General features: G+C 34.2%; 2 protein-coding genes across 6 annotated transcripts; both read right to left on the reverse strand.

Moving 5' to 3' along the window:
• Nucleotides 1-13,950: 13,950 nt before the first annotated feature.
• On the reverse strand, nucleotides 13,951-16,396 carry LOC111518772 (protein rolling stone). 5 transcript variants are annotated; one of them, XR_006954282.1, is made up of 6 exons: nucleotides 16,178-16,390; nucleotides 15,908-16,121; nucleotides 15,541-15,844; nucleotides 14,936-15,485; nucleotides 14,561-14,872; nucleotides 13,951-14,275 (listed from the first exon to the last, which is right to left on the reverse strand). XR_006954282.1 is itself a non-coding variant. In XM_023176455.2 (4 exons), exons 1-4 carry the CDS (start codon nucleotides 16,298-16,300, stop codon nucleotides 15,320-15,322), a joined length of 807 nt encoding a protein of 268 aa, XP_023032223.1. In that variant the 5' UTR covers nucleotides 16,301-16,390; the 3' UTR covers nucleotides 13,951-15,319. The 5 variants fall into 5 exon arrangements, 1 of the variants encoding a protein (XP_023032223.1); XR_006954281.1 differs by having other exon boundaries at nucleotides 14,338-14,872; XR_002724072.2 differs by having other exon boundaries at nucleotides 13,951-14,872; nucleotides 15,541-15,839; nucleotides 16,178-16,396.
• A 4,107-nt stretch (nucleotides 16,397-20,503) lies between these two features.
• Nucleotides 20,504-23,925, reverse strand: LOC26529749. The gene is made up of 5 exons (XM_015178194.3): nucleotides 23,775-23,925; nucleotides 23,616-23,715; nucleotides 23,365-23,555; nucleotides 23,104-23,295; nucleotides 20,504-20,697 (listed from the first exon to the last, which is right to left on the reverse strand). Exons 1-5 carry the CDS (start codon nucleotides 23,823-23,825, stop codon nucleotides 20,659-20,661), a joined length of 573 nt encoding a protein of 190 aa, XP_015033680.3. The 5' UTR covers nucleotides 23,826-23,925; the 3' UTR covers nucleotides 20,504-20,658.
• Between the last annotated feature and the right edge of the window lie 3,241 nt (nucleotides 23,926-27,166).

Consider the following 27,166-nt stretch of genomic DNA (forward strand, 5'->3'; position numbering starts at 1 on the left):
ATTGCATTGAAAATTCTCTGTAGACGTACCCTGAGTATACATAATTTTAAATATGATATTTAAACTCAGAAATTAGCAGGGATTTGCTGCATTCTGTCTATTAACTGAACTTTTTACACTACTTTGAAGCATTGTGTTAGGCAATGCATTTCTAATACAAAATTTTCAGCTTTAGCTAAACAAAAGACCACACAAAATTATGAACAAAGGTTCAAACATACTTACGTAAGGTAAAACTATGGCCAAATATTTGAATATTGAATGCTGTTAATATTCGTTTGGGGGGATTTACATAGCCTATTGATAAATTTTCATCTTGTTGGTTTTGCCCTTAGACTTGCATGTGATTCTGAAGCTTTTGCTTGAAAACTCTCGACAATTGTGCAATTGTGCGATATGAAATGAATTTCGGACTCGTGCCTCGAGCACTTAGCACATAATTACATTGAGTTGTGTTTAGCGTGTATGTGTGTGTGTGAGTGTGTTTGTGTGTGTAAGTGTGGGTGTGGTGTAGGCGTGGCATAGGCAAAGTGGGTGCCTGCTAAACGTTAATTAAGCGTTGCTCTCGTACGTTTATCTCATATTGCGTTCAACTGGCATATTGAATATTTGCGCAGTTGGCTTGCTTCTGTGCTTTTCAGTCCCCTTTCCATTCGGTATATTCCTAACTATTATTCAGAGAATGATTTTGGGCTAATGAGTTTATGTTTGTGGCGTTCCATTTACCTACATCCCATACATACATGAGAAGGAATGTACATACATATATACATATCTGTTGCAATCTACAGGATTCAAGGATAGAGTTTTACATCTTTTTTTAAGACATAACATAATTTCAAAATACTTTTTCACTATAGCTTATCTATTGAATCCCCAAAAGTTCTTGAACTCTGAGGTAGGAAAACTAAATAGATCAATAAGCTTTATACATCTTTTTCTAATATTTTTACAATGTATTTTATTAATATTACTTAAATACTACAAAAAAAAAAAAAAACAAAAATAGAAATCGTTATATACATAAATTTTTTATTAATCTATGTATGTATGTGTTTTTATTTTTATCTACTTAATGAACCAGAAAATAATTCTTTATGTAGATTTAGTCTTTCATTGAAATATTTTTTTAATATTAAAAATCATTAAATAAACTAGTCAAGCTTAGAAATCACTATTATTTATAATATCTTTATATCCAAATTATAAATGAGAAGCTTTACGGATCCTAACAATATAATATTATCAAACGGTCTTCATGTTTCATTGACTTTAAATGACCAATTTAGGTGAACTTCTATATAAATGCCACAAATAGCTCACAATTGTATTAAACCGATTCCAGAATTTAAGCTAAGCAGAATAGGCCACTTAATAAAAATGTTGTTCGACTACAAAATTCTTTGGCTCATACTTTTAATCCCCAAGGTAAATTAAAAAAAACAGCTTTCAGTTAATATTTTAAAATTTTATTAATAGATTGAATCCCGTTTCGAGTTCACTAATCTCATATGCAATAATCTGGATAAGAATTTTTCGGAATTTCAATATTGTTACATCAAAGCTGTGAATCGTACCTACAAATACATTTCCGTTAGAATTAATACATTTGAAAAACCAACCTATGAAGTTACGGTAAGACACTCGTTTTTTTTAATCAAAAGGTATGTATATAATTTTCTACATTTCAAGCAAATTTTGATCTTTTGAAACGAAATAATGGCTATCTGCCATTTTTATACAATTTTACTGGAACAGTTTGTCCCTTCTTTGACAACAAAAAACGTTATCCTGTGGCCTCATTTATTTCGGGTTTATTCTTAGAGTACTCAAATTTTGATCACAAATGTCCATATAATGTGAGTATAAATAAATCATATTTTATTCCTCATAACAGACTTTTTTCTTTTGCAGCATGATTTTATTTTGGAGAAACTTGACATTGGATTTCTAAATGACAAATTTACCAAATTATTACCATTTCCAGAAGGTGCTTATTTAATAAATTCAAGTTTTTTCGTGAAGGGAATAAATCGCTTCAACATTCAAGTCTATTTTACTATATCATAGAAAATTGTAATCATTAACATTATAAACTTAAGTTCTCTATATAGAACTTTGATGTAATTACCAAAAATAATTTTAAAAAACTGTAAAATATGTTTTTAAGGATACGTAAATAAATAAAGGCAAATTTATGATCTATAATTAGCGTTAGAATAAGTTTATGTTTAAAATTGCAACATTTTCTATCAATTCCCCAGAGCGTGTCATTCCCACGCAATAGAGTTTATTTCTAATCTGCTAATGTTGCTTTTCCTCTTTTTAAAAAGTTTTATGATTATCGAAATGGGTAAACCACATGCGTGGGATGCCTCTGTCTAGAAAGGTGCCAAACAGAAAATAAAACCCTAAATAAGAGACAGTCACGCAAAATGTCAGCAAGCCTTACTTCGGGCGCAGCATCTCATCTCATCTATTTATATCAACTGATTGAAATTGGTTTATAAAAATAGATTTCCGTTACGTGCGACATTGAATCAAATGGAGGGGGCCAAGTCTTCGGCATTTGCCAGCAAAACAAATATAAACAAAATAGATCTATAAATAATTCGAGTTGAAAAACTTAACAATTGTCAGGAACATTAAAATTGTTGTGCAAAATGAAGAAAATTTTACAGTTCATAGACAAAGTAAATAACATTTTACTCATTTTAAGGTTGAAAATTTGCTTACAATTTAGTTGGAAATATGGGAATATGCCTTAACCCATACTCGAAATCACCTGGAAAACTTTGGCTAATGAACACATTAAACGTTACTAAATTACTTAGAACAGAAGAATAGTGCATTCTATTCAATTGAAAAACAGTTTTGTAATGGAAAGTTTTTTTTTAAAGTTAGATACATTTAATTTCAAATGTACTTCATCCTCGCATATTGAATGAAATTTATTTTTACTGATTTAAAAACATTCTACCAAATAGTTGGGTTGCGCTTTGTTGGTCTCACAAATTCAAGCTTGGTTTGGTATTCAAAAATACAATTGACAACGTATTATATGAATGCCTTTGGATGTCAATGTTTAACATTTTATTTCCCTTACGTTTCAGTCAACTTTTAGTGCGACATTAACAAGGCAGCAAAAGAGAAAACAAAAAGAAAACAGAGAAAACGAATTTTAACAATTTTTCTCGTTTTTTTCCTCGCTTTTTATTTTACTTTATTTTTTTTGTTTTCCTTTATTTCTTGTCTTGTTGCAGCCTCGTTATTTTCTCTCCCTTGTCTCATTTTATGTGCAACAAAAGCAACTTTGATTGTGGCCTTTGACTTTTTATTTTAATGCTGCGCAACGAAATCAAAAACAACTTGTTATCGATGTTGTTTGTCATTGTGCCATATTTATGCCCAGGATTGGGTCCTGCTTGTGTTTCAGTTGCCTTTTGCTCCAGCCTTGCCAGCTTGCCCCCTCTTCTGGGCTCCTTCCTCATTCCGATTTTGGCTCTGGCCCAATTTTGTCGCTTGTCAACGTTTCGCGTGGTTGACTTTTCGGGTTAAATTAATTAAGCGTGTGCGTTTTTATTGTTGATTGAATGCCATTGGCAAACGTGATAGGTGGGCGTGGCTGTCAAATCCGCCCAACGAGTAACCCAGTAAACTGTGTTTGTAAGCTTAACCAAGAGAATGAAATTGATTTAGATTTCATTTGAGGGTGAAATAGCGAGAGAGAGAGAGAGAGAGCGAAAGTAAATACGGTTTGACTTTTGCGAATTTGTCAACTGAACGACTAAGACTTTAAAGTAAACTTAAATGGGATTTTAAATGAAAATTTTTCAAATTTTAGCTTCTTTCACAAACCGCAAAATGAAAACTGCAAAACAACAATATAAGCCAAAAGCCAAAGTCAACGTCAACTATGGCGATGGCAGAGAGTCTGTTCTTAAATTTTGACTGCAATAGCAGGCAACCAAAAGTTTGGCATAAAATTTTACTAATTTTATAATGTGGCAGGCAGACATTTATTTCGACGCTAATTACAAACATTTAAACTTTTAATTAGTTTTCAAACAAGCAACAGCAACGAAGTCTAACAACAAACAGCCAAAAATAAAAAATTAAACTGACGCATGGCCAATGCAAGGCAACTGAAGTTATGTTGTGTATGCAAATTTGAAATTTATATCAACAAATAACAACAAAACAGACAAAAGGAAATCGCACTACTCATTTATGGCAGCAAATAAAAATCAACATGAAAATACTATAAAACCAAAGAGAGCGACAGTCAAAGCAAATAGAAACTAAAATGCAAATTGCCTGCAAGGAAATTGCTCAAGAGTAAGGCCAAAAGGAAAATCAAATCAAATTTGGAGTATCAACCGAAAAGAAAGTAATGCCATTCTTCAACTAAAAATGAAACGATGTCAAATACTAATTGAATTTGCTTGGCATAACAAAACAATGACAAAGACAAAAAGAACTGCATAAAACATATGTTAGATTTCTGGTATCGAGTAAAAAGATGGCAGAGGATAATAAGCCACTCTCCTAGGTTGTTTGACCTTGTCAACAATCTATATAAATAAAGCAATTATAAAAAATATTTTTTCTACACGATTGCTTTTATATGAAACTGTTTAATTAGCCATAAAGTTTTATGGTTTAAGCTTTACATATATATGCGATTTATTGAGAGAAAGATAGACATATTCTATATCAATTTTGTATAATAAACTTACATTGAGTTTTGCCAAATTTTTTATGGTTGATTGTTTATTATTTATGATAGTTTGGAAAATTGTCGTTACATTTCATTGGTTTCACAAAGTTCGGTATATAAAAAACGTAAGCCAATTGCAATTGACTAGAATCAATCCACACTAAGTGCTTAATACACAACGATCCAAAATGAATTTTCTTATTAAAGTTCTTTTAGCTATATTTTTTGGACTACGCTAATAGTCCGCAATCGCGCTAATATTCAAGTATTTTTTACCATATCCTAAATATTGTTAATAAAATTTATTTGAAATGTGTGCAAATAGAATAAGAAAACACTGACACAAAGAATTACTCTCTTTTTTATTTTTTATGTATCAAAGGTGTGGGGCTGCAGTTATATACTATATTATATATAGTATATAGTAATTATATACTATGTGTTGAACTACTATATTCAATGACGCCCTACTTGCCCTTTTTGCATACGACTGTTACGGCTGGTCCTCTATAAATACAACTCGTCTCTCTTCATCATATTGGTCTTTGATCGCTTTTTCAACTGTTGCCAACTGCTTAATGTTAAAATAATCAAATGAAGCAATTATAAAAAAAAGTAAAATTTTCTACACGACTGCTTTGAACAAAAGTGTTTAATTAGCCATAAAGTTTTATGAGAAATTATTTTTAAGTGTTAGAGATAGTTCGATTTTTCAATAATAATATCCAACAATGTAGCCAGAACTTATCCATTTTTTATGGTTGATTGTTTTTTCCTAAGCGTGTCAGATATGAACTCTAAAATAATAACATAATGTCTTCAGTTCTAAGCAAAAATGATATAATCTCGTCACATTTCATTGGCTTTGAATAGCCCATCAATATGGACAGGTGCACCTATAAAACACCTCGAACCACTTGGAACAACAGTAGTTGCCTAATATACAATATTGCACAATGACATATCTGTTAAAGTTTGGCGTTATTTTAACCACAATTGTATTTGGATTACAAATCATCAAGGCATGTATTTATCCCTAATTCAGATCTGCATAATAATATTTTACCTACTTTAGATCGAATGTCGTTTTGAGTTTACAAACCTAAAATGTACTTCATTGGATAAGAGTTTTTTGGAGTTTCAGCACTGTTATATCAAGGCTGTGAATCGCAGTTATAAATATATTACAATAAGGGCAAACGTTTTCGATTTACCAGTCTATGAGGCAATTGTAAGTATATACATATCGTTTTTTATAAGATGATGACAAACCTGCGAAAAATATAAATTTAACTATTTTTTTCAGACAAACTTTGATCTTTTGAAACGAAACAATGGCTATCTGCCATTTTTATACAATATCACTGGACCAGTTTGTCCCTTCTTTGAGAATAAAAAACGTTTTCCAGTATCATCATTTATTACAGGATTATTTCTAGAGCATAGTAATTTTAATCACAGATGTCCTTTTAATGTGAGTATTAACAAATTAAGCAATCAATTTAAGTAATTTGTTGTTTTTTGCAGCATGATTTTATTGTGGACAAACTTGATATTGGATTTTTAAATGGAAAATTTACCAAATTATTACCATTTCCAGAAGGTGCTTATTGCATTAATGCAACTTTTTTTATAAAAGATATCAAACGCGCGAATGTTCAAGTATTTTTTACTATATCTTAAGGAATTCGGAAATTTTTGTAGATTTTTGTTAATAAAGCATTGAAATTTATTGACACAAAATCTTGTTAGGCTTAGTAGTTGTGTCACATACCAGAGAATAGTGTCTTATGACAAGAGTTTGCTGGTCCAATTATTGAATATATTTTACCTTTATGGAAAAGCTCTCGACTTGACTTAATTCTTAAGTTCTTCCTAACAATACATACTGATTAACAGTATCTTATACTTTCATGGAAAATGTATCTTATACTTATAATGGCTTATCATTTCGAATGCATGCCATGAATAGTTATTTGTAAATACACTCATACACAATACATGAGAATGCATATGAATATTTAATGTGAATGTTTGGTCGCACCACCTGACCACAGATTGCCTGAGCAATACTCCCACAGACAAGTCATAAAAGTATTAATGCCATTTTAAGTACTTCCGAAAAGGAAAACTAAACACACAAACACACTTACAATACACACTCATACACACACACACTCACACACACACACACACACTTGTTTAGCATGTGGGTGGTGTGGGTAAAAATGCAAAAGCTTACTAATTCCAACTGCAGCATAAATTAAACCGCTCATGAATAATAATTCAAGACAGTCGTTGGCATAGGGAGAAATTGGTTTACCGGGGGGTAAAGGGGGAAGTGGTCGAAAACAGTGTCAGAAACCAAAAGCCACTTGACTAGATTTTCCCCCCTTGAACTAACTAGGGATGTTCTTGCCAACGAGTTCAACGTTTTCCAACATTATATTCGAAAATGTTCAGCTTAAGTTTTTCCCCTGAAAAGTATGCTATAGAATTTGTTTGGCAGAAGCATGGCTAAATATAAGCAATATGGGCTTCTGCCTGTTTGTGTCGCAAAAAGCCAACTAAATTTTATAGCCGTTGTCATTATATCATGTGCAGTGGCACGCCCACAAAGACACCCAGACTCCCTCATGACCGCCACAAAGACAAACACACACACACGTTGATCATACGCAGGGTTGTGCTTAAAAATTTCAAATGCATGGCACTTTAGTGCAGAAGGCAACGTCGACAGCAGCTCTCCTGCTCACTCAGACAGACAGACAACCAGCACACACACACACACACACATGGTCACATGGACGCGCGAGGACAATTTTTCGTGTCTAAGCAATGTTGTTTATGTTTTTTGGTTGTTGTTGCTTTTGTTGGTTTTTGTGTGTGTGTGATTTTCATTTTCATATTTATTTATATGTTTTTACGCTGGCTAAACTACGAGTACAAGTGCACACTTGTCTGCATCCAAAATGCCATACAGCATGAGAAAGACAGAGAGAGAGAGAGAGGGGAAAGGTCTCGGCTTTTAATGCTTCGCTTGGCTTTGCCTTTGCCATAACCCCATATAAGCACACCCCTCACCTAATGTCAGGGGCCCCCACTGTACCCTTTTTTTACCCATATTCTGGTCATGTGTGCATTAATTTGAATTTAGTTTCTGGTTTCGCTTTTCAGTTGCCTTTTTATTTCTGTTCAGTTTGGCTAATGCTTTTTGGGCTAGCCAATTTAATGGCATAATATTAGTTCTGCCTGCAGCTGGGATATGGCATAAGGAGAAATATAAATATGTAAGTATGGTCGGGAGGGGTAATAAAAACTGTTAGACATTTTTAGTGGCCTGTAATGGAAGCAAAGTAATTGAATTAGTTCAATAGTTTTAGAGGAAAATTCGACAAAAGAACTTGCGCTAAAGACATGAATAACAAAACAGTTATTAAGAGCTGCATCTAAACTAAAATTCTGAGTAATCTCAGCTTCAGACTAACTGACAAAACTTGGTTCGAGTGTTTTTCTAACTGTTCATACTAGTTATCATTCATTATTGAATTGATTTTTCACTTACGACTAATCTTAATTTTAATGTGGAAAATGTAAATGAATAACACACTGAGACTCTAAAAATGTGAAACATTATTCTTTAAAGTATGCAAAATCAGTATAAAAAATCGCTCTTGGGACATGCAAAAAAAATTTAAAAATAACTGTGTAAAAAAGTATTTTCAACATATTGCCTACGAAAAGTTAAGAAATTGTTAAAGACAATGAATAAATTTTTTCCCCCATTTCACAGTCCTAGATGAACTTATTAAATTACATCTGCATTATAAGGTTTAAAACTATAAATTTTGTGTTAACAAAAAATATATAAATTTGTATCAGTTAAAAAAAAATAGTCTCGATTGTGCTTAAAGTAAAATATAAGAAATGCATATTAGTTTTTTTCTGGTCGTTCAACTTATCAATATACATAACTTACATCTTATAACTAACCAATAGATTGTTCATAAATTTATATACATTTCTTTCTTAGATTGAAATAAATATCTTAGCATTGTGTTTATTTTTTTGTTGCACGCTTAAATTATGCCGCTGACTTTAAATTTTCAGGCAACGATGGCAGCAATAAAGAGTGGGAGGAAAAAATAAATGAAAAATGTGGCAAAAAAAGAAACGCATAAAACAATGCGGTGACGCATTGCCGTAGTTTTCTGTATGTCCCTTCCCACATTCCTCTTAGCTCGCTGCATTAACTTCTGCTTCGATAAATAAACAAGTTGAGCTACTTAAGACTTAAATTGTTGTTGCAGTTGTTGTTGTTTTTCTTGTTGTTGGAGCGAGTCGAGTTGTAAGTGTGTGCAAAAAATTTATAGTGGGTGTACCTTTCGTACATCGTCTCCCTCACTCTCTCTACCGTACCCTCTCTGATCTACCCCTACCTAAACTAGTTCGTTACAAAAATTCATATTATGTATACGCTACGTATGCGCATTTCAAGCATGAAACTCTCTTCTGCACCATGCACAACGTTGACGATGACGATGACGTTGACGCTAACGCCGGTGACGACGTTGCTGCTGCTGCTGCTGCTGCTGCTGCTCTGCCCTGCGTGTGCGTTGGCATAATAATAAACATATAAATGTTTATGTTAAATTAAATTGAATGCAAAAAGGCGGAAATGTTAAAAAATGTTGCGAATGCTTTGCGCCTTGTTAGCTACGAAGAAAATGTGCATGAAAATACAAAATACAAAACGCTTCAGTTGCTTTAGCGCCCACTGGCGACAATTTAAGATGGCAGAATGGCAAAATTTGAGGGGGGTACTCCCCGTTTAGGAATATGTACAACCGGTGTATACATACATACATCTCATACCAGACCATTCCACTCCATTCCATACCATTCCACCATTATTGCAACACCCATTTGGCGGTTGTCAGGCAAAGTGCAGCCATAAATACGTTAGCGTTCGATATTTTTGGTACGGATGCCAGCTGCAACTATAGAACACAAACCAGGCTAAGTGGCTGCACTTTGAGAGTTGCCACCTCTCCTCTTATCTCCGCAAAACCCTGAATTCAATAGTCCACCCAATCTCTGTAGCACTAACACTACCACGCCCACTTTTGACATGCCACTAAGCAAGGGTACTTTATGCCAGGCACCCAATATACTACTACTATGTGTAAGAGAATCCATGTATGTATGTGTGTGTGTGTGCATGTGTGAAGCAGTAAAAAATTTTATAAATTGAAATCACTTAAGTAACTTGATGATGCCTGGCAACTCTACTAAAAACGAGAACTTGTTGTTGTCTTGCCTTATCCCTCCTTATCCCATTCATTCGCTTACTAACTCTATGGTTAAGCAAAATGTGCATTAAATTTAAATTTAATGCAATTTACTGCGGCTAGGTGGTGCAACTTAAACGATAAAACTTTGCCCACTTACTTACATAAATCGTTTCAGTTTTACAACCAATTTTTACAACAACTTTTTATGAAATATAATAATAAATATTTAAAATTTGTACTTTTCATTATTAATACACATCATTTTTAATTTTTCATACAGAACTTGGCAATACTTTTCCAAATCGTATATTATTTTTTTTCCAAAAATTGGGAGAATAAAATGCAACTAATTTTGGACTGGACATTCATTCATAGCTAAGTCATATTCTGAGCTTGCCTGTTGACCACTAAAATTCAATATAGTGGTTTGAGACATACTGCAACCCTGTACAAATATCAATAGGATGTCAATTAATGGACGTTTTACAACACATAGTTTGATAATATATGTAAAAAGACATTTGAATAATGTTTTTTTTTGAACTCAATGGCAAAAGAATGTTGACAAAAAGAAAAGCTTTGAAAAAGTTACGAAATTCGAAAGGGTATATTAATAAGCACTGCGAATTTATTTATAACAATGCCAAAAATTGTTGAAATACTCGAAAATATATAATCGTAACCCTTGGTCCACTTCAATGCCATTGAAATTTTTCGGCTTGCCTTTATAATAAATCATTCAAGTGTTAAAATATGTACAATTTATATGAAATTGATTGGCTGATTAAACTCACACATACACACACATGCAATCATAGAGAAAAAAAAGAGTAAGGGGTAGAGATGAATTCCATAAAAAATTATATAGAATTCGATTGCCCAAAGGGTTTGGTGCTTTTATTATTGTTGTTAATGTTTCTGGCCTTGACGAGCGGTAAACTGTTTTTTTCCGTTCACATTGATTTGCTGCGGAAATGAGGCAAATAGCGCAACAAATTTAAGCCATTCACAAAAAAAAGTACAACATTTCGCACACTCGCACACACACATATGCAGACAAACAAATACCTTTTCGGTTAGAGTTTATTTATGACAATAGGCAGGACGAGCAGCAGCAGCAAAAGAACCAACAACAGGATGTTTTGTATATTATTTCTGCCAAAGCGAAAGGCAAATACAAACATGCGCAAGCACTCATACACATATAGACATCAAAAACATCCGCATCCGCCTGTCTCTGTGTGTGTGTGTGTGTGTTTTTGTTGCTACAATATTTTGCATATATTGAATATATTTATTTACTGACTAACTGATAAATTGTTGGGTATACACATTCTGACTAAAATATATTATCAATATGAAAACGAAGTGCAAATGTATTATTCTTTGCTGTGCAAATTCACTTTGTATATTTATGAGAAACTTTCCGAATGAACCTCTCTTCCAATAGAAATATTGTCTGTAGTTTTTACAAAACTAAAGCGTCTATCAAGCCCAGTTTAAGTATTTAGTAAACTATTAAAATTGCTGACCAATTGAGCCTTAGGAGTCTCTATGTTTATTTAAAATTATCCAGAAATAATGTTAAAATTCAATCAACCAACCCATCTTTCTGCTTGATGTCATTTTAAAATTGATGAGGGATCACAGATTTAATCGTTTATGCTAAAATTCCATTCCATCGGTGTGTTAAAATTTTAATTTAGTGTAAGAACTTGCTTCTGTGTTTGCTACAAATAATTATTAACAAACTCTTTTTATTTATATTGTTAAAAGTTTTAAGTATGCCTAGGCATTAAGACTTAAGTGCATGATATCATACATTTGATTTAACATAATGTTATATAAATACGTCAAAGCTGTTTAATGATTTTCAAGGATAAGTATTTGTTATTAATAACTTTTAAAAAAAATTTCATAGTTTTACAAAAAAATTTAAAACTTTAGATATAATTCTTTTGGAAAATACTGTTAACCATTTTCGAAGTACACGAGAAACCGCCATAAGAACTTTGTTGTTAAATGCCAACAATATAAACTAAAGGATTATTTGTGATTTTTGAATTTTTTCGATTGGAGTGATTAGGCGAGCTGCTTATGATAGCTCTGAAGCGTAACCGATTCCTAATCAGAAACAAAAAGTGCTGTTAGTTCAAGTTTGTCACCAAATTTAAAAAAAAAATTGTACGGCTTTTGCTTTGCCATTGAGCAAAATAAATTCTCATATACAATGAGAGAAACAAAACATAACAAAAAATTCATTTTTTTTAAATTTTTTTTCACTTTTTACCCAAAGCTCAGGAACGGGCGGATATAGGGGCTAGATGTCTTTCCTTAAGCTTGCCTTAAGCTGACCAACCACTGAATCGATTCATTTTGTAGGCCATCATATGGGTCTACCCTTTGTTAAGTGATGATAACTCTTCATTTTCGTACTATTACCCTTTTCTTTTCCATTGGGCTACTTGCGAGAGTGAAATTTAATTGTGCTGCTCATTAATGGCGCGTCGTCTACCGCTCAGCCAAGAGCGAAGCCGCCGGAAATATGTGATTTCCGGTAATAAATACATATTTGTGTCGTACACATACATATACACTGCCAGATACAGATACAAATATAAATATATATATTTATATGTGCATACGTACCAACAAGTAATATACATTTCGATAAATGTATGCCATCCAGAGAAGAAATCCTTACAGATAATATTTCGTTTTTGTTTCATTTTCTTGCATGAAAGGGAAAAGAAGAACGTGAAAAAATATTTTCCCACGCAAATTTATGAGTTTCAATTTAAATTTATAACTTGATTATCACTTTTTTTGGGCTTGGTCTTGGTTGGTTTTTCTTTTTTCGGGGGAGTGGGCTACTGTATGAATGGAAAATGGGAAGGGTTTTCTCTTTACGAGAGCAAACAATCATTTGAGCATAAGACCATAAATCTATATGCCAATAAGATGGGGATTTCCAAAGCAAAAGAATATATGTATATAGTATGTACACATATATATAAAATTCAAGCAAAAAAGGGCAGATATTCGGGCCGGACATGAGGCAGCAAAATGCGTATATGGTTTTTCTGAGTTTTTCTCATCTCTTAAAAGGCTGGCTGAAATATTCAGAAATATTTTGCTGGCAAATTCCATCATTTCAAGGATTCGGCTAGCTTAAGAAGTTGATTTTGATTAAGGCAATGCATATACAAAGCCATTTTGCCTTTATAATAAGGGCAAGCCAATCAAAGCCAGAAAACAATAAACAACCATGACAATAAATAAATAAATAAGCAAAAAATGTGTACAAAAGACTGGGTAAAGTCCAAAAGCGTGGGGGTAGTGGGTCGGTGAGTCGAAGGGGCTGGGACCTGAAAGGATAATGATGAGCTCCTCCTTCTGTTTCGTTCTCTGCAAATGACAATATGGTAAGGATTCAGGACACGCTACATATACAAACATACATACATACAAACAGCCGTATGGGGTAGCAAAATTGATTGAGTGGCAGTATTAAATTTAAACCACAGTTCCCTCTCTATAACCCCGCGTACTACCAGATGGCAGATGTTCGACTTCCTTTCAATTTAACGGCTACTTAAGTCCATAATGTTAGTCAGAGCTGCCACGAGCATATTTTGTGCTTTAAACGTTTGATTAGAGCTCAACGAATAGATTTCAAGAAGACTAATGCTTTGAAATTCCACGGACTGAACATTTTCCATTCATCTCTACATTGTCAGTGTAGAACTATCTTGAAAAGGTTTTTGAAGAAGAAACTCTAGCATATATCAATGGAAATAAAAGAATCATGCAAACAATTCCTCGCTAAATGGGGTGAGAAACTATCAAGTATTATTTCTAATTGATATATCTTCAGTGAATCAAAAGAAATACTCTACCTGGTGAACTATGCTTGTTTTTATACAAAAATCTTAGTTATATTTCAAACAAAAGTTTTTATTCTTCTTCAAGTCTTTCGAGTCACAAGTAAAGTTTACTTCAAATGGACATTCAAAACCATCCTTATTGACTAGAACTGCTTGTAATTTACCTCAATTTAACGCTTATTTTAATCCATCATTTCAAATTATTATCTTCGCTGTCGTTTTGGAAAAGTTTTACCATTGCCAAGTCAGTCGACAGGGCGCTCACTTGGCTACGCATCAAATGGCCATCAATGGGCATTAAAAAATGAAATGATGGCAAGGTGATTTCAAGAGGCGTGGTGAAAATTTTTACTTCAGGTACATAGTTGGCAAGGCTGTTGGGAAGGGGAAGGGTTGGACCATTAAGAGGCTACCACAGGAAAACTGCTGACATTACGTGGATGTGGATGTGGATGATGTCGGCTACTTGGGAGGCCAGCGAATTAAAAAGTTGCCTTGATAATCCTTTCGCAAAATAGACGGGATTAAGTAAAACGCTGAGCCGGAAATTTATGCAGCCAGGTGTTCGTTGATGGTGGCCATCATCAAGCAGCAGCATCAAGCCAACGGCAGTTCGGTGTAAGAGCACTTAAAATGTGCCACAGTGTTGCAATAATTACCGTTAAATGGTCGCAGTTTAAAACACTTAAGAGAAGGAAGAGACCCAGAGAAAGAAGCCAACAAAAAAAACAAAAAGGGAAACCCCGCGTCTCAGCAGGCCGTCTCTTATTATCCTTGCAGCAACATCATCATTATCTTCATTGCGGCGCCACGGCGCATTTCCAGCTTGTCTCTTATGTCCTGTCCATGTCTTTGCTGATTGCGGTGATTTGTAATTTTAAGCAGCGTATGATTAACTTTTGCGCGTGAACCAAGCAAAGTGAACAAACTTTGGGCAATTGTTTATTTGAGTAATGACTGACTTCAAACTCCTGGAATACGATTAAGAGATGACAATTAGTTCAACTACTTAAAGGACCACAAAACTAAAGTACCATTGCAATCGAGTCAAGCGAATGGATAGAACAAATGGGGCAGACAAAAACTCTATCATAACAATTTGTTCTGTTTCCTTTTTTTTCCTGTGTGTGTATCTTACACGCTTTTGCATTAAAAAAGCAAACTGAATTGTGGATGGGTATGGGAATTGGGAGCCAGGATGCTTGGCATTTGGTTTTCCAGACACGTTCGAGCAGCGTAAACAACAAACAAGGGACAGGGTGACATATCAGAAGGGACACAGATACATAAGCAAAATGCTTTCCCATTTTTTTGTCATTCTTTTGTTTCATTTTAGTTGTAGTTTTTTTTTACAAGTTTTAGCACGCATCACTTTAATGCAATTAGTTGAATGGGGCTGGAGTTGGAGTCTTTCCTCCTCACTGAAGTTTTTTCAGTTTGCCTGCTATGAAAACTCTCAAGCGATATAGACCATAGTGAAAAGTTGAACAGGCAATTATGAGTAAGGTGATTAGAGCCATTGTTCCCAAAGACTGATGTGGTATGGCATGATTCAACATTGAATAAATATAGGTTCGATCACGACTAAAAAAAGAAACGGGTTAATTTCTTGATTTCAATAGACATTCAAGTTTCTTACACATCCAAGCCGCCTAGAAGATAGTAAATAATAGTGAAAATTCCATAGATTAGACCAAAGAAAAATGGATAAATGAAATGCAAGATGCGTGAAGGTTGAGCCACTATCATGTGATCCACTGTAAACAGCAAAGATGGCATAGCATGTGTCCATAGATTGTAGACAGTTGAAACGTCTCCCCGATCATCGTCTTCCCCTTTCTTAAAGTGAATGGCACCCCAGTAGACAATGCCGATTACATAAGCTATAATCAAGTTAGTCCAATAGCAAGCCCAATAGCATTTAATAATACAAACACGCTGAACTAGTTAATAAGCAATAAACAAAAAATTCTTCTTTTTTTTTTCTCAAAATAAATTAGACTCACCCATCCCTTCAGGATGTTTATGATATATGCTTAGGCATATAGCTCCAGTTGTGCTAGTTATGCCACACAACATAAAGCCCCAATTGGTCAGATAGATGAACCAGCGTCCGCCAAGGAAATAAAAATAGATACAGGTGGCCACACCAACATTAAAAAATATTGCTAGCAGCCATCGATAGATGAGAAAGGCCCAGGAAGTTGGCTTTGTTTGCCACTAAAAATGAATAGAACTAGACTTTAGCATTCTCACTTCAATTTTTATTTACCCACTTGTGATCTATGGAAATCCTCATAAGCATGATGATGCAAACGAAATTTATGTCTATGGAACTCATGCTTTAGTTTATCCGGTTTTTGACGAAACTCGGTCGAGTCATTCGTCTCCGTATTCATTGATAATTTGGGGGAAATTATTAGGTTCAAAAAAGTTTGAGTTTTTTTTTAAAAATGTGACTTAATTTGTAAGGCAAACCCTGAGTATTTAAGTGTTATGCTAAAAATTTGTTATGAGTGTCTGTATCCTGTAATGCTCCTGCTGCTGGGGCTACCTGCTATCTTATCTTCATCTGGTTGAGCACACTGCCTGCCTAGCATAATTAACAGTGTTGCAATTGCCGTGAGTGTGTGGCTGTAAATGTTGTGCGAGTTGTGTATGTGTGTGTGGGGGTAGTAAAAGGGTCTATGTAGGGTTCCCCAGCCATCATTAGACTGAATAAGACTACGTTCGTTCTGTGGCAAATTACGACATGTGCCTGACATCATTTTTTTTCCCTTGCCACCAAAAAATGAAAACCGAGACGCCGCAATGTGTATATAAGGAGGCAGAGAAAGAGAGGCTTGCGAGGAGGGCGTCGTTTTGAGCCAAGCAGACACTTTTAATTGAGAGACACTTGGCTGAGTTGTAGCGCGCAATTAAAATGCCATTACATGTAAAAACAAAGCTGGCTTTCGGCACAGTGGTTCAAAAACTGGCATTGAAACGGATTGAAAGTCAAATAGTGGAAGATTATTTAGTATGTTGACTAAAATCTTCCTGAACTCAAAGAGATGTTTATGGAGTTATTTAAAATGTTAAATTACTTGCATAAGTCTGATTCTGAAAGGTGTTACACTTTTTAAACTCTTTTCATCTAAAAGACGTAATATATGTTAATTCTTAATATAATCGAATTGTTCGAATATCTAAGGAACTAAAAAGTTCATTAGGTGTCCCAACTATTTCATAAAAGCAAGATGCAAATTTTAATGCTTTTGAAATTTCTTGTTAAAAATATGTCTACCTACTTAGTTCTATAAAAAGTCTACAAACATAAATGATTAGAACTATATTTCTAAGCATTTCTAAATGGAGTTTCGCAGAAGCCAAAGTAAAATCCTCTCTCTCACTACAGTAGCTTCACAATTTTAGTGTTCAATTCAATTTTAAGTTATAAAAGTTTGGTTTCATCATTAATGAAATGGGACAAACAAAAAATTCCAAATTGAATATACTTATAAGATTGATTTCAAAGGCAAATGACTTTCAGAAATGAGTTATAATTTCGTTATATAATTATAGAAATTAAATTTTTCAAAATCTAAGGCTAATTTTTGATTCCTTTACATTTCACAATATTTTACTTCCCTTTTAATAGGTGATTTATGCATAGTTGAAACCACTGTGCTGCAGCATCTGAGTAAATTCTGAAGCAAGGATTTGAGTGCCTCGTCAGCCAGACCAGGTGCATGAGTGTGTGTGTGCAGCTGAAATGGCATCTCTGGGTTCAGCTTGAAGCATTTTTCTTTTTTTTTTACAAACCACAACTATTTTGCTTGTCAGAATTCTCTTGGATGGACTATCTTCTTTTAGCTGGCCCCCTGTTGGCCATGTTACATCGTCAAGACGCGTCGAAAACTCGTTGCAGTTATTTTTGTTGTTACATTTTAGTTTTTGGTTGCACAAATCACGCATTTTTTACGTACACTGGGCTAAAACCAAGCTCACGCCCCCCATCTACAGGTATTGGAAATGCAAATTTAGTGTAAAAAGTTCGTTTCGAACTTTGGCAATCTTGCTAACACAAAACCACCTTGACTTTCAGCATTTTGGCCCCACTTTTCCGGTGTTAGTTTATTTGGCTATGCTTTTCCACATTCTATTTTGCTTCCATTTTCCATATATTTGGCTTTTTACTTTTTTTTTTGCTGGCATTCCAATTGATTTGCTGATTTGCGCATCAATCAAAGAACATTTTTCGGTTGTAAGTTTTTTGCCTTTCATGTGGTTCGGCATTCGACAGGGGGATTTTTGGTTCATGTTTAGTTGTCTATTGAATTGCTTATTGAATATCAATCCTATATGTATATATTTTAGTGCGTCTGTTGTTTTTTCTTAGAATTTAGAGCGAAAAAAAAAAACAAATATCAAAGCGCTGTCAATTATGTGAGGAATCAGTCTAATGATTGAACCCGAAATCAAACAAAATTATTCACATTCAATTTTGTGTCAAAGAGCAAATACCTGAAAGGGCTTTAGTTGGCCAATGTTAGATGAATATTGGTTGGCTTAACCCTTTTCTTATTGTTTCCTGTTATGCAGGAAACAAAACAACGTTAATATAGATTTGACTTGATCAGCCAATTGCAGAATCAGCACTATTTCCTTCTCATTAGAAACGGAAGCCAAACAAATTACCCTGGCATATCAGCAAAATTGATTTGAAGCTTTCATTCTATTTTTATTTGATTTTGCAAGTTTTGGTCCATAGTTTATTTTTTACTCTATTCAACATGAACTTCTTCAATTTTCGCGGAATTTCATCAAAAATGTATACTTTATTTAAAGACTAAAGTCTGTCTTCCTAGCAAATATCTTATAATAATTAAACTTTTTAGAAACTAAAACTTGCTACGAACTTTGATTGCTTTTTGCAGTCTTTTAAACATAAGTTTAGCACAACTTATTGACATTTTACACTACTTTCAGCCTGTGACATACATTTTCAAATGTTTTTACCTCTGTACTCGTAACCAATAATGATTTGTGGGGTGAGTCACGACTAAAGTCTAATGTAGATGCCACCACCCTTTCCCACCTGATCACCCACCCTCAACACGTTTTTCATTCTAATCATGGGTAGCCAACTCGTTGGCAATTTGCCATCAAGTTGTGCTTCAAACCAGAGGGAAAGAGAAAAAAACACAAAATAGAAAAGTGCGTGCCTTGTTAAGGGTTAAGTGTTTGAAAGTGAGCCACCATGAGGCCATTTTGAATGTTATCGCAATTTGCCAACCAAGCCAAAACCACACGGCAAACCGCCCTCTACCTTACTGTACCTACAACTTCAACTCTCCATTTATATATATACATATCTACATCTAGCTGTGTTTTTTAAAGTCAAACGAGACACTGCCTCACATGTCATTATCTTAATTTAAGGCAAGACCCAACCCAACCCAGCTCCCCTTCCATCCTTGACGTTGACTCCACTGATAGAGCTTCTTTCAAGTCCCATATCTCTTACTTGAATACACAATTATGTGGCACGGTGTGTAGCCACGCTTTTGCTATAAGGGTGAAAAAGTGTGGGCAGGGGGGAGAGTGTTGGATGTGGGGTATTGGGGGTAAAAATTAAATTTCTCATGCTTAGAGACACGATGTATTCTTGTTGTTGCTCATCATTATACATACAGGAGGCACTGGGTCGTGGTAGCCCGTTACTATGCTGCTATATCACGACTTGAGATTTGTTGAGAGTACTTCTAGTTCTTCTACACTTTAACGATGGTTCATCTAACTAAATGAGAAAGTATCTCTTTTTAGAAATTCTTGAGAAATTTGCAAATTTACTTGATTAAAACATAACAAGTACAAAATATATAACTAACTTAAACAATTTTTTTTTACAGAGTTGTAGTCTTACATAAATATTGAATAATTTAAATGAAAAAGTAAATGCACATTGATTTGTTTTTTATATAATAGCAATTTTACTTTATACTTTTTTCTTCTATGAAACATTGTATTCTCTATGAAGGGAAGAGATTAAAGGTTTTCCTCTTTTACCAACAGCAATAATTAGTAGCAACTTTTTTTTTATTTCTTATGAACAAAAACAAATAATTTATAGATATTTCACTTTCTAGTTTCTTGGACTACCAATTATACCAATCTTCTTACTTTAAATTTTTACTTTAAAGAGTATTTTTCCGTCGTTTCTTCAATTGGGAACTGTTTACTTTTCTTGACTTGTTGTTGTCTTTGTTGTGTTTCGCCATGTTATTAGACTCGTGGGAGTTTCACATGCAATTTGCAATCTTCATGCCACTCCTCCATCTGCCCCCTTTCTCATAGTCATCATCATCAGTTTTTCTATATACATATATTTCAAATGAAAACATAAATACATAAACACAAATATGGCAAAAGTGTATGTGTGTTACTGTTTATGTTTGTGTGCGTGTGTGTGTGTGTGGCATAATGAGGCCTGTATGTCTTGCCTCTTGTGAGTTTTGTTCCATAAAATAGTATCAACATTTTATTGCATTTGAATTTTGAAAAGTAGTCATGCATATATACACATCAGACTGACACAAGTACATATATTTGTTACTCACCGGACTGTGATATTATTGCCATCTACCCAATTAGTGCAAGCCAAATCCATACAGAACATATTTGCTTGATATTTGAGTACGAGCATGTCAAAATTTTGATTCGCCAACTATTTTCAAACATATTAACTTTCATTTGGCAAATTTTTTTATTGCAGTTAATATCCATTCCAATCGAATTCCACAATTACATCTACCTAGAAATTTCAATATAAAGTTTAATTAATAAGAATTAAAGTCGTTTTGACTCTTATAGGGCTGAATCTATTCCTAAGTATATTGAGACTAAATGATACTCCATTTAAAGTAGATGAATTGCCCTCTGCCATTGCAGGTAAAAGTAAAAGCGAAAACTTCTAAACTAATTTTCCCAACTGTTTAACTAATGTTGCTTCCTTTTGGTTGACTTCCCAATAGATTTTGGTAAATCTATGTGTAGACTATTAAAGTTTAACACTCCCAAATTTAAGTGTTTGAACTAGATTAATAAAATTGACCAATAGTTATAAAAATGTTTTCTTTGACCAACTGTTTCCACTTTAGCAAATTGTTAGCTTCTTTTAATATCAAAAGATAAGTACTTTCCAAAGTTGATGTATTATAGAGATAGAGAGAGCTTTCCCATCAATTGCAGTTCTTAATGCAGTCGCAACATAATGGAAATGAGTATAAGACTTATTTAATGTGAAAATGCAAATTCAATTATTGCCACAGAAGCCGCAAAAAGCGATTGCAACTTGACAATGTCACTAAAGACTCCTTCTTCTACATGGCGAGTGTGAAATGCCTGCAAACTGAAAATTCAATGCATATTGAAACTGTGCATAAATGCAAATGAATGGGGCGGAGGAGGTGATGAGGTAAGGCAACAAAGCTGTCTGCTTGGAAAACACATACACACATACACACACATACAGACACACACAATCAATTATGCAATATGGAAAGTCAAGGCATGTTCGTGAAACGAAAAATTGAAAGGCATTTGCGGCAATATCTCAATAAGCAAAAGCAGTCCGTAGAGGGAGAAGGCATAGGCATTGCAACCGGACCCGGAGGCTACCTCAATGTCTGCATTGCGACTGAAAGTCACAGCAACAACTATTTTCGTTTATTTTTGGCCCATTTTTGTTTTTGTTTTTTTTTTTTTGTTTCCTGTATTGACAAACAGAAGGACTGAAGCGACGATTGTTGATTTTCATTGAATATTTTTTGGCCCAGCACATCATCATCGACATCATCATCAGTAGAAGTGGCAGTGGCAGTGGCAGCACCAGAAGCAGCAAGAGAAGGATCAGAAGTAAAAGGACGAGCAGGAGCTGGAGCAGGAGCCAGAACCGAAGCCGTAGCCGTTGCCGAGTACTGAGCGTGTCAAAAGTTTATGCCAAAGGCTACAAAACAGTTTTTGTTGGCAACAACAATGCACATTGGCCAACATTTTGCTGACCTCAATATTTGTTCAACTTTTCAGCAACAATTTCGTTATGCGATTTTACTTTTACTCCTACCTCATTGTTCACCATTCGCCTGCCCCATCGGGTACCTGTCATAAATGTCTGCAGTTTTGGCAGTTTTATGCAGGGAAAGTGATTTTTGGCTCTCTTTGGAATAGTTCACAGAGCTTATTGGTTTGATTTTTGCCAAAGAAAAATAGAAAGTAAGTTTGGGGCAATCAGCAAACCAGTGTTGGTAAATCAAATTCAAAGCTCATGGAAATGGAGATGAAGATGTAGTAAAAACCAGAGGGCCGGGGCTAACTTCGACCGCGTCAAAGTTTGTATACCCTTGCAACTTTTTTGCTAACTCTTTCCTATTCCTTTTTATCTAAAAAGGCTAATGTTTGCGAAAGAACGGCCTACAATCTTAGCATAGGAAATAACGAAGTTATTGACAAAAGTCACTGTTTTCAACCGATCGTTCCTATGGGAGCTATATGATATAGTAACCCGATCTCTATCAAATTCGGCACAGTCATTAGCAGATATATTAAACTAACAAATGTTTAATTTGAAAGCAATCGCGTCAAAAGTAACGAAGTTATTGACAAAAGTCACTGTTTTCGAAAGATCGTTCCTATGGGAGCTATATGATATAGTCACCCGATCTTGATCAAATTTGGCACAGTCGTTTATATGTGTAATTAAGTCACCAATATTAAATTTCATGACAATAGCTCAGAAAATAACAAAGTTATTAAGAAAAGTCACTGTTCGTGACTTTGTCATTGGTATGGGAGGTATATGATATAGTGATCCGATCCGGCTGAATCCGAGATATACAACGCCTGCAGTACATACAAGCTTACATGCAAAATTTCAGCTCTATAGCTCTTACGGTCTAGGAGGAGTTTGCGTTAATCCAGACGGACGGAAAGACGGACGGACGGACGGACGGACGGACGGACGGACGGACGGACGGACATGGCTATATGAACTCGTCTCGTCATGCTGATCAAGAATATATATACTTTATATGGTCGGAGATGCTTCCTTCTATGCGTTGCACACTTCTGACCAAAATTAATATACCCTTTTTGCAAGGGTATAAATATGGATTATTGTGTCAGGAATTGCAAGTTCAAGGAAGTTTTATTCTATGCTTACCCAAGTTTTGTCCAAAAGACGACACACTAACACAAATTGGCATACAGGTCCTAGACAAAATATCACAGAAAGTTGAAGAATTTGCTTCAAACCATTCACGTAAAGAAATTCAGCAATCAGCGAGGTGAACAATAAAAGCATAAAGAGATTTGAAACACACAGTAAGGAGCACATAAATAGCAATTTGTAGTTCTAGATGAAATAAACAAAAATTTATCACTTAAACTCTCAAGTAGTCGAAGACAAAATATTTGATCTTACCGACACCGTTAGGGTCAAAATAAATGGCAGCATGAGGGCCATATTATGAAGGAAAACTGACTCAAAGTACTGCCAAGTTGAAGTTTTCAGCACGGCATTCCAAGTTCTATCAGTCTCTGGCAAGACGGGCGTCTCATAAACCAAAGGCATATAGTGAAAAGTATTTACTGGGCCAGGTGAATTTATGGACGCTAAGTAGGAAAATTTATATATTCATTAAAAAGAATAAATATTCCAAGATCCACTCTCACCCTGTGCCAAATGCTTGAATCTATTAATAATGTAATACAGCAAAAAAGTATTGTGAATGATTAGCAAAATGGCATCTCGTCCAATTGGACTGATTGAGCACTGCAAAATAGAAATAGATTTTTGTTAGACTGCAATATGCATTATCTTTTGGAATATACCATATGCCTGCAAATTCGATGGACAACTAATTTTAGCTCCTTAACGATCATAATGTGAACAAAATTTTGATTATTTCAAACAAAAAGAAAAAGAAAATGTAGGTTGATTGAAAAGCCAAAGGCAAGCACTTTGTATGCATGAGATAGTGTTGGACTGGTAACGATGTCATTGAAATGTTTATATTGTAAAGTCATTTGACTATTATTTAAGTTAATCAATGAATAAATTGACAAGCAAGTTAGTTTAAATGCATTCCCTAACCGAATTTCCATGCCAGTCAGCATAACAATAACTTGACCAATGGGCAATCTTAATTATTATAGACATAATTAAAAGCATCTGGCCGCAGGCTTTTGCTTGGCAAATATTATACAATTACCAATTATCGGATTGTTGCATTGACCTAAGAATTCTCTTGCTCTTCCTCAGTCAAACAGACAGCATCGGCAACAGCGGTAGAAGAATCATAGTTTGCATGCAACAAAATAAGGGCAAATAATTTCATTTAATTTAATTTGCCAACATGTACAAATAATGTAAAACATTTCTCAACATTTAAGTGCCATGGCAAATTGACTGTCAGTCAGGCGATGCGGCCACAAAACACAGCAACAACAGCAGCAGCAGAAGAAGCAGCAGCAATTTGAACTACATGCAAGGACAACAACAAGGACAACAGGCAACAGATAACAGCCAACTGCCAGTTGCAGTGTGCAGTTGAAATTCCCGTTTACCCTCTTCCATTGCAGTTGAATATATTCGCATATTGTGTAAACAATAAACATTGTTAATTAATTTACTTCAACTCGAACGGCGGCTGCATTTTGCTTACTGAGGCGATAAGGATGACTTTAAGCTGCTCTGCACACACTCATACATACACCAGCACCCACACTAAGATACAGACCACTTTCATAAAAGGACTAAAGTGGATAAAGTAAAACGGAAATTGCAGCAGCAGAAAATCTAGCTCAACCTCTGCTTTGGCATTAGGTGAAAGATTAATTAAAGAACCTAAGGCAAAGTTTGCAACATTCTTTAGACAACATAATGGAATATCAAAAAGGAATTTTGCATTTGAAAATTTAAAAGAGAACTAATTCCAAAAAGAGAATAGCTGAAATAAAAATCAAAAGTACCTTCATTCGGAAGAGAAAAGAAAACGGTTGGTTGGATCAAAAACTGATTGTTAATATTATATAGTTTCTTATAATAAGTTCGAAAAATAGAACTAACATAGAACAATCATTTTGGAACTCCCAATTTGGGACAGTAAACTGCTTTCTGTTTTCCTATTTCCAGTCTGTCTTTTTTTTTAGTTGTGAATAAATTTATACTAAAAACAGAAGACTAGCTAAAGTTGAAGTAAAGTAAATTAAATGAAAATTATTTCTCGTTTCATTTCCTTACCAGGTTGTTGACACTTAATGTTTATTTACAATAAATCCTTAAACATTTATTTACAATCAAGGTTAAAAAATTTTAATTACTACAAATACATATATTTTTTTACGAAAATTTCATTATTTTCTTTACTTTTCTTCATCTCACTGTCAATTGACAGTCTCTGTAGTTTTTATGTAATATCAATTTGACAAAATAAAGAAATATTATTATTATTTTTGTTGAATCATTGTAAATAACTGAAAGTACTAAAAGTTCATCAATTATAATCAATGAAATAATTTCAACCCCCAATCCATATGATCTGGATTACCTTAAGAAGCTACAAGAAACCATAGAAAACATTGAGTAAATTAAACTTATGAAGCTCTTTAATTACATGATATATTTGTAATCAGAACCTTTGTTAGTCGTATCGACTTGCCAAATCCTCCGTTAAATCTCTTGTTCGATAAATTTTTGGTCCATTTGATCATCACATAATGCATTCACGATGTTGATATCATTGTAAATAATGTCTGTGATTAAATATGATGTATGTAATCCTTTTGGTAGTGCCGCCAACTTTTATCCGATTTTTTTTTTTTGCATGCTCTTTTTTAACTTTAATTAAGCATTAATCATCGCATCAACGTCGAGAGTGGCGGCAACAGTAGCAGCAGCAAGGACGAGTGCATTAATTAACGTACTGACCGTAAAAGGATTTGTGTTATTAATTGAATGCTTGTCCGTCTCTCACACTCTGGCAATATCTTCTTAATATTCAGCACTTTTCCCGCACAACTGTCACGTACGACACGGATCTCGGTGTACTCACACACACACACACACACAAACACACACACATTTTGCTCAAAAGGAATTGCTTGAATTGATTTTGCACACACACAAAGAGACCCACTCACATGGGCCCATTGAAGCCGGCGGCTGCCTACCTTGGCCTAATATGTGTCATTTGGCCGGCAGTTATCTTTTTTGGCCAAATTTACAAAGGGGCGGTAATTTTCTTTTTTTCACATTTCCTTTTTGTTCTTTTTTTTGGCTGAAACAAAAAAGAATCGAACTCTGGGCGCCAATTTCCTTTTCTTGTTACCTAAGTGAAATTTTATTTGCCATTTGTTCATTATAGAACACTCACACACACACATATAAGTTTATTGAATACCACTTAAGATATATAATACAATATTTCATTTTTATACCCTTACATTTAAACTGAGCACTATGGAATAAACAAAACGTTTAGTTATATAAACAATATATTAAGTGACAAATTAATGATTGGTTTGAATGTTCACACGACAATCAAACTTTAAAAGAATTCGCAGCGTAAAAACAAGCGATTATAAGACTTTTGTATTAGACGATTAGACTCAATTAAGAGTGCTAGAAGGAAATCATGTTAACCTCATTGTTACGATTCTTCTTAAGCGATTTAAATTCTAATTCTATGTTTTGAGTCTGCATAGAAACTTCCCTAAAATAAATATAAAATAAAAACAACATATTTAATCAATGCTGGTAATGATTCGTTTACCCAGAATATGATCAAAACTAGCATAGAGCACGACCATAACATATTTGGAGTACAATCCCAATCCACAACATAATCAAACGTCATTATTTTTAATGGCTTAGATGCTTAGGGTTAAAATCAAACTTGTAGTAAGCCATTACATAATAAGAATGCAGTCTGAAAACTAAAAAAATCATTAACATTTTTTTAAAAATCTATAAAATATACCTAATGTAGACAACTACTTTTTAACACAGTTTAAATACTATTAAAGTTATTTGAAAATCATAAATAGGGCACAGGAGGGTCGACTTGGCAATAGTTGCTCCATATGGACCTTTGATTTCTATTTGATAATGCTTTTAGTTTTAGTTTCAAGTTTGCTTATGGCCAAACACCGCATTTTGTGGCCACTTTGTGAAAGCTATAAAATGCATTCTTATTTATGTATAAATCTATATACATATTCTA

The sequence above is a fragment of the Drosophila willistoni genome, assembly GCF_018902025.1.
Source record: "Drosophila willistoni isolate 14030-0811.24 chromosome 2R unlocalized genomic scaffold, UCI_dwil_1.1 Seg200, whole genome shotgun sequence".
In the NCBI taxonomy this organism is placed as follows: domain Eukaryota; kingdom Metazoa; phylum Arthropoda; class Insecta; order Diptera; family Drosophilidae; genus Drosophila; species Drosophila willistoni.